Consider the following 18130-nt stretch of genomic DNA (forward strand, 5'->3'; position numbering starts at 1 on the left):
CCCTCCTCCTCCTCCTCCTTCTTTCTTCTTCTTCTTATAGTAGGCATCCTGATGAAAGTGAGGTAATGGTATGGTCTCGATTTGTATTTCCCTAATCATTAGTGATGCTGAGAGCATTTCATGAGCTTTTCGGCCATTTGTGAATCTTCCTTGAAGAAATGTCTGTTCAAATCCTTTATGGATTAAGTTAATCACATTGTTTCTTCTTGTCAAGTGTAGTAGTTCTCCATTTATTCTATGCATTAGCTCCTCACCTGTTGCATATATTTTTTCTTTTTCCATGGGTTGCCTTTTTACTGTCAATAGTGTCCTTTCATATACAGCATTTCAGTTATGAAGTTGTGCATTTTATCTTTACTTTTACTGACCATGATTTTTGGGTCCTTTCCAAGATATCATCACAAAGTGCAATGTCGTAAAGTTTCCCCCTGTTTTCTTCTAAGAGTTTTATAGTTTCAAGGCTTATATTTCGTTTTTTGATCCATCTTGAATTAATTTTTGTGTATGGTATAATTCTTTTGTATGCAGATCTCCACTTCTTCCAGCATATTAGAAAAGGCTGTCCTTTCCTACTGAACTGTATTGGCTCCTTTGTCAAACACCATTTCACCATATATGAAAGGGTTTATTTCTGGGATCTCTCTTCTATCACAATGATCCATGTATTCATTTTGTGTCAGTACCATGCTGTTTTTGCTTTTTAGGGGAAAGCAGGTTACAGTGCTGGGGATTGAACCCAAGGCCTCAAAAGTAAATACCACACTATTCTAATTACGGCAAAGTTGTTATAAGTTTTGGTAGGGAGAAGTACCAAACTTTGCTCTGCATTTTCAAGATTGTTTTTGCTATGCAGAGTTCCTTGAGAATGCATTTTAATTTTAGGATGGATTTTTCTATTTTTACAAAAAAATGAAGTTTTAATAAGAATTGCATTAGTTCTGTAGATCATTTAAGGTACTATTAGCATTTTGACAATATCACTACCTCCAACCCATGAACATGCAATGTCCTTACATCTATTTATCTTTAATCTCTTCAGTAATTTTTTATAATTTTCTTTATATAAATCTTTCACCTTCTTGGCCGTTTATTTTATTTTTGATGTTATTGTAAATGGAATTGTTCTCTAAATTTTCTTTTTGGTTTGTTCATTACTAGAATATAACAGTAATGGCAAACCTTTTAGAGACCAAGTGCCCAAACTGCAACCTCAAGCCCACTTATTTATTGTAAGAGTGCCAACACTGCAATTAAACCTGAATACTGATTTTAGTTTAAATAAAACAACTTTTATCAGCTACTGGGAAAAGTGGTTCATGTGCCAACAAGAGAGGGCTCTGTGTTCCCTCTGCACGCAGCACATGTGCCATAGGTTTGCCATCCCTGGCATATAGAAATGCAGTTGTTTTATGTGTTGATTTTGTATCTGCACTTTTGCCAAATTTGTTTTTTTAAGTCTAGTGGATTTCATGAAATATTTTAGGATTTCCAAATATAAGATTGTGTCTTCTGTGAACAGATAATTTTACTTCTGTCTTCTTGTTTGAATGACTTTCATTTCTTTTTCTTGCTTAATTGCACTGGGTAGGATTTTTACTATTATCTAACATAGAAGTGTGAGATTGGGCATCCTTACCTTAATCCTGGTTTTCAGGGAAACATTTTCAGTCTTTCATTTCCAGTGTGATGTGAGCTGTAGGCTTTTCTTATCTTTATTTTGCTGGAGTAATTTCCTTGTATTCTTTATTTGTTGGGTATTTTTATCATGAAAGTATATTGAAAAAAACTTTTTCTGCATTATTTGACATGATCATGTGAGTTTTTATTTGTTCTGTAAATTGTTATGTTTCCTATTGATTAATTTTCAAGGATATTAATTTAAACTACCCTTCTAGTCCAAGAATAAATCCCACATAGTTTTTATATATAATCCTATTAATATGTTGCTGAATTTAACATTTTGTCAAAGATTTTTGCATCAGTATTTATCAGTTCCTGGCCAGTAGTTGTATTTCCTTGTAATACTCTTGTCTAGCTTTGTTTATCAGGATAATACTGGACTTACAGAGTGAGTTTGGAAATGCTCCCTCCTCTTCAATTTTTTGGAAGAATTTAAGACAAAGTTCAGATATCTTTTAAGTTTAGAAATGTAAAACATAAGCAACTATATTAAAAAACATGTAAAAATATGAAAAATTGCACATGTAAATAATATATGGAATACAAAAACCATAAAATGTAGGACAGAGGGAGGGAAGGAAAGATGTACTTCCATACACCTCATATATTATAGACCAGAAAAGGTGAAACTTTTAGAGTTTTCAAAGATACAAACAGCCTGCTGCAGCATGCGAGCCATAGGTTCACCACCACTGTTACAGACTACTTCAACAGAGAGTAGGGAAATACACTGTTTTCAAATGCATTAAATTCATATATATATTCAGATAAAGTGGAATAAATAAAGAATACAATCTATCTCACACGAAGGTGGGTCAGGTTTTCCCAACAACTAAATTTGAGCAACAAATATATGAAAAAGTTTTCTGTGTTCAGATCTTTTCTGGACTGAGTGTTGCAGATAAAGTTTTGGGGTCCTGTGAAAGCATTTCCTTGCATAATCACTTCCTTGTATACACCATCCATCGAGTCACTCTTCTTGTGCTCCATTCAAATTAGCATTAAAACATCAACCCTGATGGAATACTTTGCTCTCTATACTCCTGGACTTGGAAAGCTGAATGTGGCAGTGAATAAACACAGTCAGGTAACCTGGTTCATTGTCAAGAAGGTCTTTGGTGTTTCCCAGCAAACTTGACCATCTCCCTTATCAAATTTAGTATTCCGTTTCTCTGAGGTTACTATTTCCTACCATCCCTTTTCATCTCCAACTTTTTTATGTATACATCTCAGAGACACAGGCCTCTCTTGGTTAGCCTCTGAAATTTACTAAGTGCTTGATAAATAGTTTTTATTAGTAGATATTTATAGCACATAATATTTACATTCCTTTTGTGGCATTTGTACATGTACAAAACATACCTTAATTCCTTTTTTCATCTCTTTTCCCTCCTCTCCCTCTTTCTCCCTTGATCACATGTAAACTCTCTGCCTTTGAAAAAGATCTATCTCTGTACTATCTATCTTTTATTTTGCTCTTACTTATATTTGGGTTTCTTATATAAGAGAAACCATGCAATAATTAAGCTTAAGTGTCTGATTTATTTCACTTAATATTTTGCTCTCAAGATGTATCCATTTTCCTACAAATGACTCAAGGTTTTCTTTCTTTATGGCAGAGTGGTACTCTGTTGTGTGTAAATACTACATTTTTTAATCCATTCATCTATTACAGACATATAAGCTGCTTCCAGGATTTAGCTATTGTGAATTTCCTGCTATAAACATGGCTATGCATATATCACTGTAATAGGATGTCTTTAACTCTTTCAGGAAAATGCCTAGAAAGGGAATAGCTATGTAAAATGGAATATGAATGAAATAATGTCATTATTTACCAATATTTGCATCAGGGAATAAACAGAAACTATCAGTAGCTCTAATAAAATTTAAGAAAAAGAGGTGCTGGAAGTAATTTAAGAAACAGGTTTCTGGGGTTTCAATAATCAATTTATCCACTATATTATGCATAACTAACATGGTTATATAACTATAATTTCTGATATTTATATATAAATACAAACTCTAATATACATCATTATTTTATGTTCTCTGCATCTGTAGAAAGCTGCCCTTACAATGTGCATTTAGGAATTAATAGAGACTTTGTTAGTGCTATAGTATTAATATCACTTGTGCTATTTTATGTTTCCTTTTTCCTTGCTACTTTACCATTTGATGCATTTTAAATCATCCATCCATATCTGTTTATTATTGTTATTTGAAGACATTAAAAGGTAGACATGCAAATACACAACAAAATGATCAGCTGTGGGTTTACCAATAGAAAAAAAAAACATTTTAATGATGAATGAATTATTCCTTTCTACAAAGGGTAGCTATTCTTTTAACACAGGGATATTTATTACATTTAAAATATTTGCTTTGTTTTAAAAAAATCTTAGACATATTAGAAAAATGCATCCTAAAATTGTCTTCTATTCTCTATTTAAAATAAGTATAGAAAAACGAAAAACACTAAGATGATTACCAAAAACACTTTTGCTTCTATTTAAACATCTTGTAGGTAAACCCTTACTTTAAGGGAGAAAACCTAGTAAAACAGTGAAATTTTAAAATTCAAAATTGCCAGTTCCCTGCTTTTTCAAACATATGCTGTATACATTTTTAAGACCTAGAGAGCTAGCATTCTGATATACTTTAAATTCCTGATTGACAATCATAATTCAAACAACATCTGTTCCTCTGTGAATCTTTGCTATATGTGCACATATCCTTACTATCTTCTGAGAGCTATAAATTTTTACATTATTTTATTTGTGTACTTCAATTCCACTTTCATTTGCTGACCACCTTCTTTCATGTTACTAGGGCAAGGGCTGTCAAGCTTTAGCATGCAACAGACTCACCTGGGAGACTTCTCAAAACATGGATTGCAGCTGGGCATGGTGGGGCAGGTCTCTAAATTCAGAACTCAAACGCTGTGGCAGGAGGAGTGCCATGAGTTCAAGGACAACCTGGGCTACATAGGGAGTGCAAGGTCAGCCTGGGCCACATGGGGAGTTCAAGCCCCACCTGGACTACATTGTGAGACCTTTCTCAAAAGAACAAAGCGGGCCAGGGATTTAGCTCAGTGGAACCACGCTTGAGTTCAATCTCCAGAGGCGGGGAAGGGGGAGGAGGAGGGGGAGGAGGAGACACACACACTCGAGTAAAAACTCCTCAGATTGCTGGGCTTTACCGCCAGAATTTCTGATTCTGTAGACCTGCGATGCAGCCTAAAATCTGCATTTCTCACAGATTCCTGTGTGATTCTGATGCACTCATTCTAGAGGGCATATGCTGGGAAATCTAGTTTTCTTATAGAAAAATTCATGTTTTTCTTTTCTCTTGTCTCCTCCTTCTCCTCTTTTTTCTTTTCCTCCTCACCCTCGTCCACTTTCTTTTCCTCCTCCTTCCCTCTCCTCTTCCCCCTTTCTCTCTCTTTCTCACTCCTCCTGACTTTTATTATAACCTGGCTCTTCTCTGATGATGCCTGGCCACTAGACTTCATACTCTTTAGAAATATGTGGCCACAACATAGTATATTGTCTGCATGCACACATAGAAGAAAAAGTAGAAATTTATTTCCCTGCTCTAATCTAACCAATGGCAGCAGTCTTTGCTCCCTCTGCCACATTACTTTGTATCATTCATTCCCAGAGACAAGTGCATAGGTGACAATCTAGCCTTGGTTTGCTACAGCTAATGCCCTCATCAGTGACTTCAGTTAGCTTTTGTTTTACATTCAATCTTTTTCCAGAGAAGTGTTTTTAGAATTTAATGGATTGCACAATGCCAAGGAACAGTGACTATTGTGGAGGGGGGGGCTAAAAAATAAATAGACACCTATGAGAGCAAGAAACATCTCTGATTGTTGAGCCCAAGAAACAGTAAGGCAATGTCAGGCAAAAAATCTTCACCTTCTGGTTCTTTAATGTCTCACCTGTTCATACTTTTTAAAGAAAATGCTCACTTCCCAGTCCATACCAAACATGCCTCACTCATACTCTGTTCTTTATATACAGTATAGTCACATAATTTGGAAACATTACAGTTACTGGGGTGGGGCTTTCATTCCTTCCAGAATTTTCTCTTGCCTCCATCCTTTTCCATCCCTGTGAATGGAATCTTCATCCATTCTGCTGGTCTAACCCTTACCTCCAGTGCACCTCCACTTCTTATCTGTGAGATTTCTGAAGCATACCGTAAATCTACCCAGGTACTTTATCTCTATTGTTTCTGCACTCTTCTGAGTCATGTTGTCCCTCACCTAGTTGACTGCAATAGTCTCCAAACTGTTCTTTTGCTCCCACTCTTAATGTTATACAATTTGTTCCTCACATGTGAACCAAGATGGTCTTTCTTTCTAAAATGGAAATCAGAACAAGTCATTTAAAACTCTCCAGTGGCTTCCTCTTGTGCTTTGAACAAAACACCAATCTTTTCCATTTCCTTATATAGTATGATCCCCTACTTCTCTTTATGCCTTTCTTTATAATTCTCTTATTTCATACCCCTTAGGCCTTATTTCCATCACTGAACATACAAGTTTGTTCCCACATCAAGGCCATTCATACTTGTTGTACTTTCTGCCTAGAAGGTTCTGACTCTTTATCTACCCAATGCTTCTTTCTTGTCCTTAAATTCTTAGCTGAAAAGTCACCTCTTCATTAAGGCTTTTTCTTGGGCACCCAGTAGAAATTAGCTACAACAAATCCTTCTTTTCCTTGCATTTCACTCTTTACATCTCCTGTTTTATTCTCTTCATAGCATTTATTGATACCTGATTCTAACCTGATCATTTGTTTACCAGTTATTGTCTTCCTTCTCACAATCAAAGGGGGACTCTATAAGATTGGAAAATCTTTTTTTCCTTATTTGCTACGATCCCTTTAATTCCTAACATATGTCTCAGATGGATGAGTCAGTACTTTCATAAAGCTGTTATAGGTTCTTTCGCTACTTATTTCATACTTGCTGCCTCCAAAAACTATTTGAGGAGGCCATTAAAGTCCTTTTGCATTAGTCATGTTTTTATTACAAAATTTATTCAAGAATAAGTGTGGTGAGGCAGGTGGATCACTGCCAAATTTGAGGCCAGTCTTGACTACACGGTGAATTCAGGGCTGGCCTGGACTACTAGCAAGACCCTGCCTCAAAAAAAGAATAAGTATGGGATTTGGGAGCTAATACATTTAGCATCAAATACAGCCCAGGTAGCAACAGGAACCTAGGACATTCTAAAATTACAGTTCAGTGTCTTTGAATAAAATTAGTACAAAAACGTATGGCATATTAGAATTTTCTACTAGTAAAATTATTTTTAGATATTTTGCTTAAGATATTTTTTAAACTATGTTAAAAAAACAATAATATATACAGATTTCCCGGAATCAGGACATTATAGTTTACTGGTGAACGGAGTAAATTAAATAGTTGTAGGATCTAAGTCCTTGTAGTTTAGGATCCCAAACAAGAACATTCATTTACACAGAAAATATATAGTCAATATAATAATAATAGTATTAATAGCCAGTATTTATTGATTGTTTACCATGTACAATATTCTTCACATGCATTAACTTACTCAATCCTCACAAAAACCTAATGAGATAGGCAATATTATTGCCTCTATTTAACTGAGGGGTAAATGGAGTCACAGAGGTTAATTAACTTGCCTACAGTTAGACACAGGTAATAAGTGGTGAACAGAATACTATGAAGAGAATATAAGTGAAATTTTAAAAATCATCAGCACATTTATTCTGAGGTAAGAGCAAGTAAGACAGGCAATTATGAATAACATATCTGTTTATATGTTAAACAGATACCAAACAAGTACTCAGATTTCTTATGTTTAAAAAGTAAAATTGGATGTTGTTTCAGAATAAAAATAGTTAATGTAAAAACCCTGATGTCATATTTCCAGACCTTGACTGACTTGTTTTATCCAGTATGGATAAAGTCCAGGTCTTCACACAGAGCTGGACCTCCAGCCACCCTCCCCTCTTTTTTTTCTTTTCTTTACAAATTTCAAATTTTGAGGCAGGGTCTCACTATCTGACTAGAAGCTTTGCTGCATGATAGCACAGGTTTTGTTTGTGTGCTTATTTTTGCCTTCGGATGAAACACTATAGGACTAGATCCTACTTTGGAAAGGTGTCAAGGCACGAAAACAAAAACAAGATTTAGCTACAAATAAATTAGTAATAAAGAAATCTACACATTCTTTACCTTCCCCTCTACTCATAGTACCCTACTTTCAATGAATAAGATACTAAAAAATTTACAAACTATAATGAATTGAGTAAATAAAGCAGGAAATGGATAATGTAAAATGACGTCACTGTAGACACTGCGCAGCAGTGAGCGACTGTTGACCAAGAAGGAAAGAAACCACCAGTGCAGAGGAAGAGTGATGACTCCGGGTCACAGTGATGACGGAGGGACTTGGGGAGAAAGAATCTGAGTTGAGCCTTGGAACGGGAGTAAAACTTGGCATCACAAAATAAGGAGGAGCGATGAGAACTTGCGAAGCCAGCACAAGGAAGGAGGCAAGAACCTATACTACTAGGAAGAGTGAGAGGAGTTTGGCTCTCACAGATGTTCCCTTAGCTGTAGGAGTAGTAAGACCTGAGGTCACTCTGACATTTTCAGGGCAGACTGTGAAGAATCATAGTTCTGTGCAAAGGAGTTTGACTATATCCTGCTGTCACTGAGGATGAAAGGAATCTAAGTTGGGCAATGATGCGTTCAAAAGGGAACTTGAGAAAAACTCATCCAGCATGAATCTTGAAGATTTGGGGAGTGAAGAAACAGGAGGACAGGTGAAGAAGCAAGAGACTCCTGCAACAGAGCTTCAGTCTCTGACTAAATGGACTTTGGAAGTTTAAAAAAATACTTCGCCGAAGTATTCCCTTTGGGTGTGCTGCTTAAAAACAAAAATACAGCCAGGGATTTAGCTCAGTGGCACCACACCTGCCTCACAAGTGTGAGGTCCTGAATTCAATCCTCGGTACCAAAAAACCCATGCAAAACAAAAACTTGAATACACATTATAAAGCTTTCAGAGAGCCTCCTCTCAGTAACACTCCCAAAACACATCCTGGAACCAATCAGTGCCATTACTTCCCCTTCTGCCATCTGCTTATGTCAGTATCGGTATCACCTCTCGCCTGCTTTGTTTCAGCTCACTTCCTCTTTTTCCCACCCTTAGCCCAACATATTAATATTCTCAACACAGCAGCCGAAATGACCCTTTTAAACTCAAAGCCAGTCATTCATTAAAACTCTTGCTCAGGACCCTCCAAAGCCATCTGACATTCACATAGAGCATCACGCACCATCCTGAGCCTGGCCGGACAGCTACCTGGCTGCCCCATGGCTCTGCTGTTAACAAATCCTGTGCTCCCGTGTGCTCCTGCTTCAAGGCCTTTGCATTTGCTGCTCTCTCTGCCGGAACTCACTTTCTTGAGAGATAAGCATGACTCTCTCCCTTCCCATAGGCGTCTACTCCAATGTGTGGGAGAATTTGTCCCTAACCATCCTATATCCAGTAAAACTAACTTTAAATTGCTTCATTTTATCAGTTGAAAATTGACATTAGGAGGGCAGAGATATTTTATTCATGACTGTATCTCTAGCTCTTAGAACAGAACCTGAGGTAGATGTTCAATAAATATTTGTTATTGAAGCCTTTGGATGCTTTTAAAAGTCAGAGAGAGCCTCTTTCCAAGACTCCCTGATACTTATTCCAGCTGGCTCCCTCTCAATGGGTGAGAGAGGAAAGCAAAGTCAGAAAACACTGGCCTCCATAGAAAAAGGAGATAGAGACAGCACACAATCACAGGCATTTGTGAGCTTTACTGCTTCCTCCACTTACATACTTCTTGTGCTTGAATTTAAAAATTAAAGACAGTTCTTTTAATGGCAATAATACAATAATCCCATTACACTAGAGCACATAGGAAGCCCAACAAATTTCATGTTCTGTTCTTCCTGAAACCAAGGGAGATCAGGGTTCTCAGCTGCCTCATACTTAAGTGGAGCACGTGACTGAGCTTCATCCAAAGGAAAGTGGCTGAAAGCATAATGTGTCATTTCCAAGTCTGCCCTATTAAAGGAAAGAAAGCAAAGCAAACCAAATAAAACAAAACAAAAACCTTTTCTACACATGTTCTTTGCTCTTTCCCTCTCTTTCTGCAAGATATTAGGGCTCAGACAGACCTTGAAATCTATACCTGGAAGCTGGGAAATATTATAATGCTGTTCTAATCTGTTAAAATGCCACATTGAAGACATTTTTACACCAAAAATAATCCTTGCTTATCTCAAAGTCAGATTTAACTGGACATTTCATAGTTTTTATGTGGTGAATCTATCTACCCTACAAAATAAGAATTATACTCAAAGTCTTTACATGTCCACAGAGAAACATGTACATGGATGTTTAGAGCAGTACTGCTCATAATAGCCAAAAGGTGGAAAGAGCCAAATGTCCACTACTGGATGAATGGGTGAATAAAATGTGGTTTATACATATAAGGAATATCATTTGGACATTAAAAGGCTGATACATGCTGGAGCATGAGTTAACTTTGAAAATATTATCTTAAAAATGCTGGGGAGAGCAGAGAGAAGAGAGAGAGAAAGGGAGAGAAAGGAAGGAAAGAGGAAGGAAGGAAGGAAAGAAGGATACTGTAAGATTCCATCCCTCTGAAAGTTCAGAGTAGGGAAATCTGTAATGACAGAACATAATTTAGCTTAGTGGATGCTTGGGGCTGAGAGTAGAAGGATAGGAAAATAGGGTAGGTGATAGATAAAGGATCTGTGGTTGCTTCTTGAGGTGATAAAATACTGTGCTGATGGTTGAACTTATTTGTGAATATTACAAAAACTACTGAATTGTATATGTTAAGTAGATTAATTTATAGTATGTGAATTATATCTCAATGAAACTATTTTTAGAAGTTCTTGCATGTCAAAAATCTCCGCAAGCTCTGGTCTCTGGGTCACTGCTCTGCTGTCTTTGGTACTACACTGACAGCACTGAAGCAAGAAATTCATGCTAGAAAGAGGGATAGTGAGAAAAAGATGGAGGAAAACGCCTGTGAAAAAATCTTGATTCCTTAGATGTACTTACTGACAAAGAAAAAATTTAATTTTCCAATATACTTTATCTTGAAAATATATATGTAAATTATGAATATTTTCCTCCACAAAGCTTTTTAATTTTTTCTCTTAAACTCTGCATTATTTTATACTGAAAAACACTTCAAGAAAACATGTTTTTACATTTTTAAATATAGTCACAATTAATTATAAATTTGTTGTAATGTGTAAGGCAATGTCAACATCTTCATTTTTTTCTTTAGCTCACACAATTGAGATTACCATGACAACTAACCAGTGGAAGAGTAAATTGGTTAAACTGTCTTACTATTTTTAGCTTTTAACAGTTGACCCTGAGGCTGGCGATTTAGCTCGGTGGCACCACACCTACCTGGCAAGCACAGGTCCTGAGTTTGATTCTTTGTACAAATAACAGTTGACCCTGCAGTTCAGATGTCATGTAATAGGTTTAAAAGGTTTTCACTCATAAAATATATGGATTCCCAAAGTGAAGTAAGCCATATGTCATTTATATTTGAAAAATGCAAAAATTAGAGTAATTGTATTAATCATGTGTTTTTGTCAAATATAAGCTTTTCATTTTCAATTTTCTAAAGTTATACATGAACAAAATGAACAAAAACCTTTTTTGCAGGTATCAGTGAATGAAGACAAACAATTTGTATCACATATGCTGGAACAAAAAAAATCAGGTGAAGTAATCAATGCAAGAGAAAATCTCTTAGAAAGAAAGAAGCAACACAAATTAAAAATACAAGGAATTGAAAATAGAGATCTCCCAAAGAGAAATACAAACCATTGTAAGTAGAATACACCTCTCACATGTAAATTTAAAATAACTCAGGTAATCTAAAAGTATATTTTATAGCTGCTTTAACAGAAGTCTTAGGACACAGCCAAATATTTATATAAGCAAAAGTATTATATTTTGTCAGCTTCTGGCCCTGTTTAGATTCAGAATTTGTACTAATGATAATAAGCAAGGTTACTAATCATATCTCATGGAGGAAAAAGTCTCCAAGATTGTGTGGGTAAAACATTTATCAGCTTTTGTGCTAATAAAAACCCTAAGACTTCAAAGAAAACCAAAATTAATATAGCATAATTTTTTTAGTCTAGAAATCTAAGACACTCCCTAATAAAAACAAAGTTGATTAGTTGTTAGATTTCTCTGCAAGTGAAAAGATTCCAGAAAATAATTGTCTCCAAAGAGTCTTTGTGCAGAATTTAATTGGAGTTCAATTATGAAGTTTAAGAATTATTTTTAACATTTTATTTAAGCTTAAGGCAGGAAAACTTTCTCTTTTCTAATAAATAAATATGAACTTCCATTTTATTAATTTCTTATTTAAATAGAGAAACATCTTCAGCAAAGAAATTAAGAAAGAATATCAGTTTTAATGGTATTGTAAAAATGTACATATCTGATTCATTTTAAGTCTAAATCACACACACTGAAACATCTATTTGGAATTCTTTGATATAGAAACATGGCCTATCTTTTATTTAGCATACTACTGTTGATTGGCTTTTCGATTATAGATCACATCCAAACAGCATCCTCTGTGCTTTCCCAGCTCAAGTTTCTTATGGGGTGAAGAGCGAAAGACATAGGGAAAATGTCGTGCAGAATCCCACCAGATTTTTGGATTTTTTTTCTCCCAAGCAAAAATACCTCACTTACAAAATTACTGAATAATTTTAGTAACTCTCCATTATCAAATTTTCTCATAGTATTTCAATTACAGTACATCACATATTCTTTTTGTACTTAAGTGTAATCAGTTTACATTTTGCTCATTTGAAGTCTGCAGTTATAGTAAATCTGCAACATGTTCCAAGAGATTTTGGGACAAGTCCCCTTGACCTTTTGTAAGTGTGCAAGGGGTGGGAATAGAATGCGCACGTGTGTACTAAAGCATATGTAACTAGCTGCAAGTATTCCATGTGTTGTAGACATGAGTAAGCAGATTGGATAGAAGAAATCAAGAGCCCTGTTTAATTTGGCAAATAAGATAGTAGAGGTTGTTTGAAAGAGATTTTTCTGCTTTAAGAAGTAAACAATGTCACCCTTCAAATGAGATCTCTTTCCCTTACATGGAAGTGGTAATGCTCTAATAACCATAGATAGTAATAAGTGAACTATAACTGACCATTTTCTGTATTTAGTGTTTATCCAACTTCAGATAGGTTGCTATTATCTCATCCTGTAGATGAGAAACCAGAAGCACAGAGAAATAAGGTAATATGCACAACATCATAAAGCTATTTCCTAGGGAAACTAGAATAGGAACTTGGATCTTCTAGAACCAATGCCCTATAGCTCCTAGCCACTGGGCTATATGCATCTCTCACAAAAATAGCTGATCATATGAAGAAATTATAATTCCATTCTTCTCAAAATGACTTTGAGGAAGCACTGAACTATGGGATCAATATGCTGTAACTTCTTGAGCACCAAATGCATTTGAAGGTTTTAAGGGAAAATATAATGGTAAGAAATTGAGGACATTTTTATTTAAAAATTAACAGTTACAGTGTATACAGTAGATTTTAAAATTCATGGTTTAAATTGTCAAACCTAAGATTTCAAGCAAATGTCTTGCTGTCTTTCAGACCTTCAGGGATTGTACACACATTCATCACTGCTGCCTATGATACATACTTCCAAGGACATTTGAGAACCCCTGTCATATCAGTCATAATACCCTTTCATCAAGACTTACATAAATTAGAAAGTAGGTCCTTCAAACAGAAGTAAACATGGAAAAGTGATCACTGCTATTAAGAGCAATATATAAAACTTGAAAACTGTGGGATTCTAGAGGGAGAGATTACTTTACAGGCTAAAAGGATACTTATTGATTCTAGTTTCTATTCATTTTTTTTTGAGACTACTACTCTGACAAAGATTTTTTAAAACTAATTTTGTAATCTCCTATATTTACCCTAAAAGATTAGTTCATTGATCAGTTGAAGTGTTGGCTTTAGATAGAAATATTGACTACTTGAAGTATGATGAGAGTTTTGGCAGGAAGTAAATGGCACATTTAAACTTTGTCTTTTGAGAAAAGTTTAATCAGGAGACTTTTTCTGAAGGTGTAGAGAGGATGTAGGGAAATCACGAAGTTGCCCCAGGCTAGTAACAAGAAAGGGCATCATCATCCTGAGGTCCTGAAAGACTTCAGATCAGCATTGGCTACTGCAATGGTGAGAAAGGAAGCAAGAGGTATGTGGAGAAGACACTGACAGAGAACTGTGACCTTAGGTCAAAGAACAGCGCCAGGTGCAGAGACTCTGACTGGGGAGCCAAGAAATGAAAATCCCACTTTCATTCTCTGTCTACCCTTCATACTTCTGCTGGTGCCTGTTTGCCAAACCTACCCAGAATCTGGAGGGGAAGAGAACTCATTGATGCAGTCCACAGAGGTTTGAGTCCCAGGACACAGAACAGGATGGGAAGAATCTGGAAAGGCAACCAGAAGCCACTCAACAAACTGGCTTTCCAGACAGGGCAGATCCAATGTCAGGAGCTAAGACAATGAAGAACTTTTGCACGCATACAATAGAAGTACAAATACTAAAAGTAAAATTAAAGACTCTTAGAGCAAAATGGGACCTGGAATCTCGTCTAATAACTTTCATCAGGTTTTCCTGGAAGATGACACCAGTTCTTTCAACACCTGTTAGTGAGCTCACAGTATCTTCTAATGCAGCTTGTGATATTCTTTAAGACATCTCTTTCTCATAAACTTACATTGAACAGAAATCATTCCCAACAGTGACCTTAGTGTTAGTTGTGTCAAAGTATGGTAGCTGGTTCTACAACTAACAATGCTGCTATGGACTGCCCCGTGCACTTTACAGTACCACTATTGCCTGCCTCCATGAGCACAGTAGCTTGGGCATATTTTCTCTAAGATCCCGTTGTTTCTTTTTGGCACCAAATGATGAGAGGAATGAATTCAGGGCCAACTGAAAAGCTCTAAAAATATATTAAGTCAGGGTTCAACCAAAGGTAGTAAAAGGAACCAGTAGTGTTACTGCATCTCAACATCTGGACTACTTCCTACTCCCCAAAAGACTTGGGAGACAGAAAATAACATAAGGAAAGAGTTTTAATCAGACCTAGTTCCAAAGAAGATAAAGATGCCTTTGTTGTCTCAAATTTCTATCTTCTGTGCTCAGATGTGCAAAGGGCTGTTTTGGGAGGAAAACAGTGAGCTGGGTCGGGGAAGGTTTTCTCCAGGACTATTCTTGGCTTCTCTCCTCTTTCATCCAAACAAAACTGGATCTGGACCTCTTAGGGCCAGACCTGCATGTTTGTTTTCAGACAGACAATTTTTCTTTTCTCACAGACCGTAATCTTCTGCATGTTCATTTATATGAACTGAAGAGAGAAGAGGGTCTTTTGACATTAGAATACCAAAGGGGATAGGTTCTTAAAAAGACTAGGAAGAAAGGTGGTAAAGAGATTAGGAAGGGAGGGAGTTCTAATGAAAACATTTTTCCCTAGGAAGCAGATCTGATACAGTAGGAGATAGTTATATATTGAAGGGTTCACTGGGGAGGGTGTGTTGGCTTATGTGGCTCTGGGCTCTGACTGGGCAAATTCCGAATCTGTAGGGCAGGTTGTCAGGAAAAGCAGCCTGGAACCCTCAGCATGAGCTGAAGCCACTGTCCATAAGTACACCCCACCAAAACCTCAATTCTATTCTTGAGGCTTTCCAATAATTGAATCAGGCGAACTCAGATTATCTAGGATAATCTCTTCCAATTACAGATTTAATCACATGTACAAAATACCCTCAGAGCAACAACTAGATTAGTGTTCGATCAATTAACTGAAGACTGTAGCCAAGCCAGGGTGACACATAAAAATGACTATCAAGCCATATATCTCCTGATTCTTATGTGTTCATCTAAGATTTTTTTGTTTTTGTTTTCCAGGAGAGGGGAGGAGGATTTCAACATTTGGGAGCAAACCCAGGGCCTTATACATGCTAGGCAAATGCTGTACCACTGAGCCACATCACTAGTCTCCATCTAAGTGTACCATTTATGCCTATTAAATTTCACTGTCGGGGGATAGATAAACTTAGTGGTAGAGTACATACTTAGCATGCATGAGGTCCTAGGTTTGATTCCTGTTACCACAAAAAAAAATCTTGGTACTCATTTTAGATTATTATTCCAAACTTTTTATTACTCCAATGAATTCATTGCCTTCCCATCTTTTGCCCAACTTCGTGTTAGAGAAGTTAGCCCAACAGGGTTAAATTTAGAGCCAAGCATCCACAATAATCCACCATAAACCACTGGAATTGTATTAAGCTATCGATTAAATAGATAGAAACAAACATGTGATGAGGTCGTGAAATTTTTATTTACTGGAATGCACTGTACAGGATGTATGCCTTTGTTTGGAAAGCTGCTTTAATATGTGTCTGTGTATAGAAGTAGGTGAGCACTGCCTCCTGATCTTCCAACTCCCGGTCTACACAGAAGCCTTGTGACCACAGAAGCCTGGTGACCACAGATGACAAATTTTTAAGGGTGGAAAGAAATTGTCCTACAAACCCAGGGAGAAGAGTTTAGTCATTTTGAGCTTGAAAAAGTGAAAGAAAAGAATAGGGAAAGAAATAGGAAGACAGCAAAGGTGAGGAGGCAAAAAGATGGTGACTGAGGTAACCTGAGAGCCAGTAAACTCCGAAGATAAGGGATCCCAGTCAATATTTTAAAAATCAGCAATGCCTAAGATGACCATCAAAACTGGTTTTGCTTTAGGGATAAATTATCTTCTTTTTCTGTTCTTTACAAGCTGAAGTCAAGTTGGCATTCTTTATAAATGCTTTTTATAGAAACAATATTCTTGTAGGCAAGTGAAAGAGATACTGAGTTTCACTACAGGCCCAGTGTGATACAGTCCAGGAATAGTAACTGTGGAATCAGGAGTTAGGGAAGTAGACATGACCTTCTCTAGAGAAGATTTTGAACTTAAATTGTGGAATGAAACTAAAATATGGGGATTATACATGATTACCACTAAAAAAACTGTGGATCTCTGTTCTCATTCATTCCAATTTTAACATTTTGTGTACAACACATCACAAATGAGATATAAATGTTCTAACACAAATGCTTTTCCCTAGACTCTGTGAGTCCTTCAGAAAAGAGAAATATTCTCTAGCCTTTTTTCTCAAATATTCTCTTAAACACTTCCTAGTTCTTAGTTATCATATCACCTTCACTGCAGGCTCATAAATGATGTACAATAATCTGTTCTAGAAATTTAAAACATTAATATCAAGCTTAGGTTTCTAAAATGTAGAAATATTTTTCACATTTTGAAAACAAAATAATTATTTACCCATTTTCAGTCCTTTGCATATTGCCCCTTTACCTGGAATTTCTCAAATATAACAAATTGCATTTATACCATTACTTAAAAGATAGATCTGCTCTTAGCACCCTATTTTTGTATAGTTAGAATGAATAAATATTTACAGAGTTAAATTGAGTGAATTTTTTCTATAACTAAGATGTTAACCCAGATTTTCCAACTCTAAATTCAGCATTCTATCTGCAGGTGCTACATAAAAGAAATAAAGCCTTACATTTTCAGAGTACATGTGAATAATGTTTTATAATTGAACAAGATGCTTTCATATCCATTACACTTTTTAAAATGGCATGTTCATTATCCCTGAGGGTATTTTAACACTATGACTTCAACAACTAATTCTTCCTTCTGAGTCAGAATTAAGTCTAAAAAAGTAATTATCCTTATTAAATTGTTATCAAGACAAGTCAATAGCTAATCACACAGTAGGAATAATGGAGCCTATTCCCGCAGGCCCCTGGTACACTACTTTCCAAGAAGTATTCCTTCTTGACCAGGTCTGTCTGGCATTTCTTAGAATTGATCATCATTAATTTGACGATCACACCCAGTCACTACAGTGTCCTTGGTCAGAAGGGAGTGTTTTGGAGCTTTGCCTGAAGCCAGTTGGGCCATTTCTTACCTTGCTTCTGGGATCTCTGTACCAGCTAGGCCAAATTTTTCATCTGTATTCCATTTTATTGAGTTTTTGAATATTTGCAGCAGACTCTGTGACACGTTGTGCAGACTTCCCTTCGATGAGGGACTCGCTGCCTCATTGCTGGGAGTGCAGCCTGTGGACAGCCTTCTGCAGCCAGTCCCCAGAGAGCTACATACCCAAAGTCACCTCTCTCTGGGGCAGCGCCCTCCAATGGCTGACAGATGCAGGAGTATGAAGGCCTGATCTCACCCTACTTGGACAGCTATGAAGGG

General features: G+C 36.4%; 1 protein-coding gene across 5 annotated transcripts in view; it reads left to right on the forward strand.

Annotated features, from left to right (window-relative positions):
• Positions 1–18130, forward strand: part of Sel1l2 (SEL1L2 adaptor subunit of ERAD E3 ligase) — a 104513-nt gene that overhangs the window by 28272 nt on the left and 58111 nt on the right. For 4 of the 5 annotated variants that reach the window (XM_010634101.1, XM_010634103.1, XM_010634102.1 and 1 more), the window contains exon 3: positions 11450–11615. In XM_010634101.1, the coding sequence (XP_010632403.1) occupies positions 11450–11615 (166 nt within the window). Of the gene's footprint in view, positions 1–11449; positions 11616–18130 lie in introns of those variants that run through there. The other variant, XM_010634104.1, reaches the window with a different exon arrangement.

This window comes from Fukomys damarensis, unplaced genomic scaffold (genome assembly GCF_012274545.1).
Source record: "Fukomys damarensis isolate Sample0158 unplaced genomic scaffold, DMR_v1.0_HiC HiC_scaffold_7, whole genome shotgun sequence".
Classification (NCBI taxonomy): Eukaryota; Metazoa; Chordata; class Mammalia; order Rodentia; family Bathyergidae; genus Fukomys; species Fukomys damarensis.